The sequence below is a fragment of the Calidris pugnax genome, unplaced genomic scaffold (assembly GCF_001431845.1).
Source record: "Calidris pugnax isolate Ruff unplaced genomic scaffold, ASM143184v1 scaffold170, whole genome shotgun sequence".
Lineage (NCBI taxonomy): Eukaryota > Metazoa > Chordata > Aves > Charadriiformes > Scolopacidae > Calidris > Calidris pugnax.
The window spans coordinates 411,060-414,426 of record NW_015090905.1 but is presented as its reverse complement, the minus strand read 5'-3'; the positions used below and the strand labels follow the sequence as shown (position 1 = coordinate 414,426).

Genomic DNA, 3,367 nt, shown 5'->3' with positions numbered 1-3,367 from the left:
CCCCCCCCCCCCCCAGCCTGTGCCGTGGAAGCTGACGGCTCGGTGTCTGTCCCCGCAGACTGGGCGTTCGGGCCCAAGCAGGAGGAGGAGAAGGCGGTGATGGCCGAGGGGCCGGTGCCGGAGGTGGAGTGGCTGGAGGAGGACGCGGTGCTGGCGGAGAGGAAGCCGGAGGGCGAAGGCACCAGCGTCCTCCCCGGCGTGGACATCCCCCTGGGGCTGCTCACCGCCCCTCCCCGCAGCTCCATCACCTTCGCCGACCCCCACAAGAAGAGGTTTTTCTAGGGCCACCCCCCGCCTCCAGTGGGACCCCCAGCAGCCACGCGTGGCCCTTGGGTCCCGGCGCTGGCCCCAGGCTTGAGCGCAGGGGTGACGCTGCCCGGTGCTGGCATGTGGCTTCACCGTCCTTGGCATGGCCCCCCCACGCTTATCTCGGGGCTGCTATCGTCGCCCCCCAATAAAGCAGCCTGCCCTGGCCCCACTCGCTTGCCCCCTAACCAGGCATGGGGGTGGTGGCAGGGCTGGGACACCCCGACCTTCGCCTGGGGACAGCAGCAGCCCCCGGGCGCGTGGGGAGGGACACACGTGTGTGCTCACACGCCTGGACACACGTGTGGGTCTGTGGAGGTGGGGGTTTGGGGGTGCAAACCCCTGGGGTGAGGAGGGTTTGCACACACCCCGGGTGTGCACACAGACACGGGTGTGTGCCGGGGACACGGGCACATGGAAACACGGCTGCGCACACCCACGGGGAGTCTCACGTCAGCACAACCGTGCACAGACACTCGGGGACGGACGGACGGACAGACGGACAGACGGCTGTACACTGAGGCTGGATTTGCCCCTGCCAGCCGCCCTGGTGCCCTGATGCTGCCAGGACATGTCCCCCCCGATGGATCACAGCTCAGTGGCACCCACAGGTCCCCCCAAGCCAGTCTTGGGGGGGTGAAGCACCCACCAGCCCCACTTTGGCTCTGGGTGGTGGCACTGGAGATGGGGGCCGTGTCGTACAGCCCCCCATCCCCTGCATCAAACCCAGGCAGGGGCTGGTTTCTGCCCTCATCCCCCCAGTGGGGACCCTGTCCCCATCTCCCCAGGCCCAGGGTGCCCCTGCTGGAGCCCACACTCCATCCCAGGGTGCCCAACTGGCCACCCCGTGCCTCAGTTTCCCCTGTGCCCGGCGGGTGGGGGCTGGGGGGTGGAGCGGCTCGTCCTGCCAAGGTCTCGCCAATAACACCGTTAATATTTAGCTCTTCACGGTACCCGGGCACTTGCCGGGCGCGTGATGGGGTTCCCCTGGCACCAGCCACGGCATCTGGGGCTCAGCTGGCCTGGGCATGGCTGGGGGCTGGGAGGGGGGGAGGGGGATGGCCTGGCACTGTCTGCCCCCCCAGTGCTGCCCTGTCCCCGCAAGGTGGGAGATGTGTCTTTGGGGATGGGACACTGGCCCGGGTCTGCCCCAGCCCTGCCAGCGGGGATGGGGGTGCAGTGCCCCAAGGGCAAAGGGGGGAGACTGGGATGGGGCAGCAGGTGGGGGGCACACGTGTCTGCACATCTGTCTGTCTGTCCATCCATTTGTTCATCCACCCACCCGTCCTTCCGTCCATCCATCTGCCTGTCCATCCACCCACCCACCCATGCTTCCATCCATCCATCTGTCCGTCAACCCACCCATCTGTCCGTCCGTCCCTCCCTCCACCCACCCATCCATCTGTCCCTCCATCCACCCACTCATCCCCCCGCCCGCCCGTCCATCTGTCCGTCCCTCCCTCCTCCCACCCACTCACCCACCCCAGGGTGGACCCAAGCCCTGGCCATGGGGTTGCCAACTGTGGTCCCCAGAGTGGTGGCCGCTGGGTGCCACAGGGTGCTGGTGGCTGAGCCGGGGGGAGAAGTGCCACCTCCCAAGGGTTACAGGAGCCGTGTTGCCATGGCACTCGGTGGCACTTGTCCTCTTGAGCCCAATAAAAGCCGCCCGTTGGCCCCGGGTGCAGAGAGCGGCGCCAGCACCCAGCCCCAGCAGCAGCGCGGGAGAGGAGCCCACCTGGGGGTGCAGGACCCGGTCGTGCCCCACTCCCATCCCAAAAATGCCGAGGGCCCCACAGCCCCTCTCGCTCCTGGTCCTGCTCGTCCTCGTCGCCACCGCCCAGGGACAGGCCGGTAGGTGCCCCCGTGGCCCCCCTGTACCCCTGCACCCCGGGGTGCCCCAGGGGGTGGCGGCTGCGCCCGTCCTGGGGCATCGGGTCAGATCCTGGGAGACCTTCCCAATAGGACCAGTCTGTCCCAGTGCCCCAGTGGTACCCAACCATTTTGGGTGCAGAACAGACAGATTTGGGGGCACCTGCCTGCTGTCCCCAGTGCCCCCGACCAGGGGTGGCTTCCTCAGCACCCAAGGGACAGCGGGGAGGGGGTGGCAATGAGCACTTGACAGTGTCCCCAGTGTCCCTCGGTGCTGGGCTCAGCACAGTTGGGACCCTGTTCCATGGGATGGGGGCTCCTGTCCCCTGCGGGATGGGGTTCCCTGAAGTTGTCCCTGTCCCCATCCCCCTGCCGTGCAGTCACCAGTTCCACGGTGCTGGAGCCCTGGCTCCTGGGCCTCACGGCTGTTGTCGTCTTCCTCTTCATCGTCTTCGTGCTCCTGCTCATGAACCGGCTCTGGCGGATCAGGATGCGCAGGTGGGACAGTGGGACGGGGACACAGCCCGCACCCGCCTCACTGGGGGCAGGGGGCGGCCCACCCCGGGGGGGGGCACAGGTTCTGGTGGTGCCCGAATCTGGGGGCAGGCCGCTCCCCGGGCACCGCTCACCCCCTCTGTCCCCTCGCAGGAAGCGGGGCAACGGCCAGGACACCCCGGGGACTGACAGGTACCACCGCGCGGGCGCCGTGGGGCTGGCACCCCGGGGATGGCCACGTGCTGGCGGTGCCGTCCATGGCTCGGCGGTGCCGTGCGTGGTCCGGCGGTGCCGTGCGTGGCCCCGTGTGCCCTTGGCACGGCCGAAGGTGAGGGTGAGGGCCGCGAGCGCAGCCGCCATGCCCGGCTGACCCCTCTCCTGCCCCACAGGCTGGAGCGCATCGGCCACGTCAACCCGGCGGCCGAGGAGGAGAGCGACGACGAGGAGCGCAGGAAGGCCACCCCGCTCTGAGGCGGTGGCTGTGTCCCCCCCGCCCTCGCCCACCCGGTTCCCCCCGTCCCTGGGGACGCCCCGTCGGGCCCCGCGCCCTCAGCCCCGTCCGCGGGAGGCGGATCCGCGCCGGGTTTTGCGGCGGGAGGTGCCGCGGCGGCCCCGGCTGCCGCCAAGCCCCGGCCTGGATCCGCCGCCCGACGGAACGGACCGGGAAGGGCGGTGGCCGGCGGCAGGAGCAGGGCCC

The 3,367-nt window shown here is 69.9% G+C and overlaps 1 protein-coding gene across 1 annotated transcript; it reads left to right on the top strand.

Annotated features, from left to right (window-relative positions):
• The first annotated feature begins 1,917 nt into the window (after positions 1-1,917).
• Positions 1,918-3,141, top strand: SMIM24 (small integral membrane protein 24). The gene is made up of 4 exons (XM_014949000.1): positions 1,918-2,157; positions 2,556-2,673; positions 2,782-2,862; positions 3,060-3,141. Exons 1-4 carry the CDS (start codon positions 2,085-2,087, stop codon positions 3,139-3,141), a joined length of 354 nt encoding a protein of 117 aa, XP_014804486.1. The 5' UTR covers positions 1,918-2,084.
• Positions 3,142-3,367: the final 226 nt, after the last annotated feature.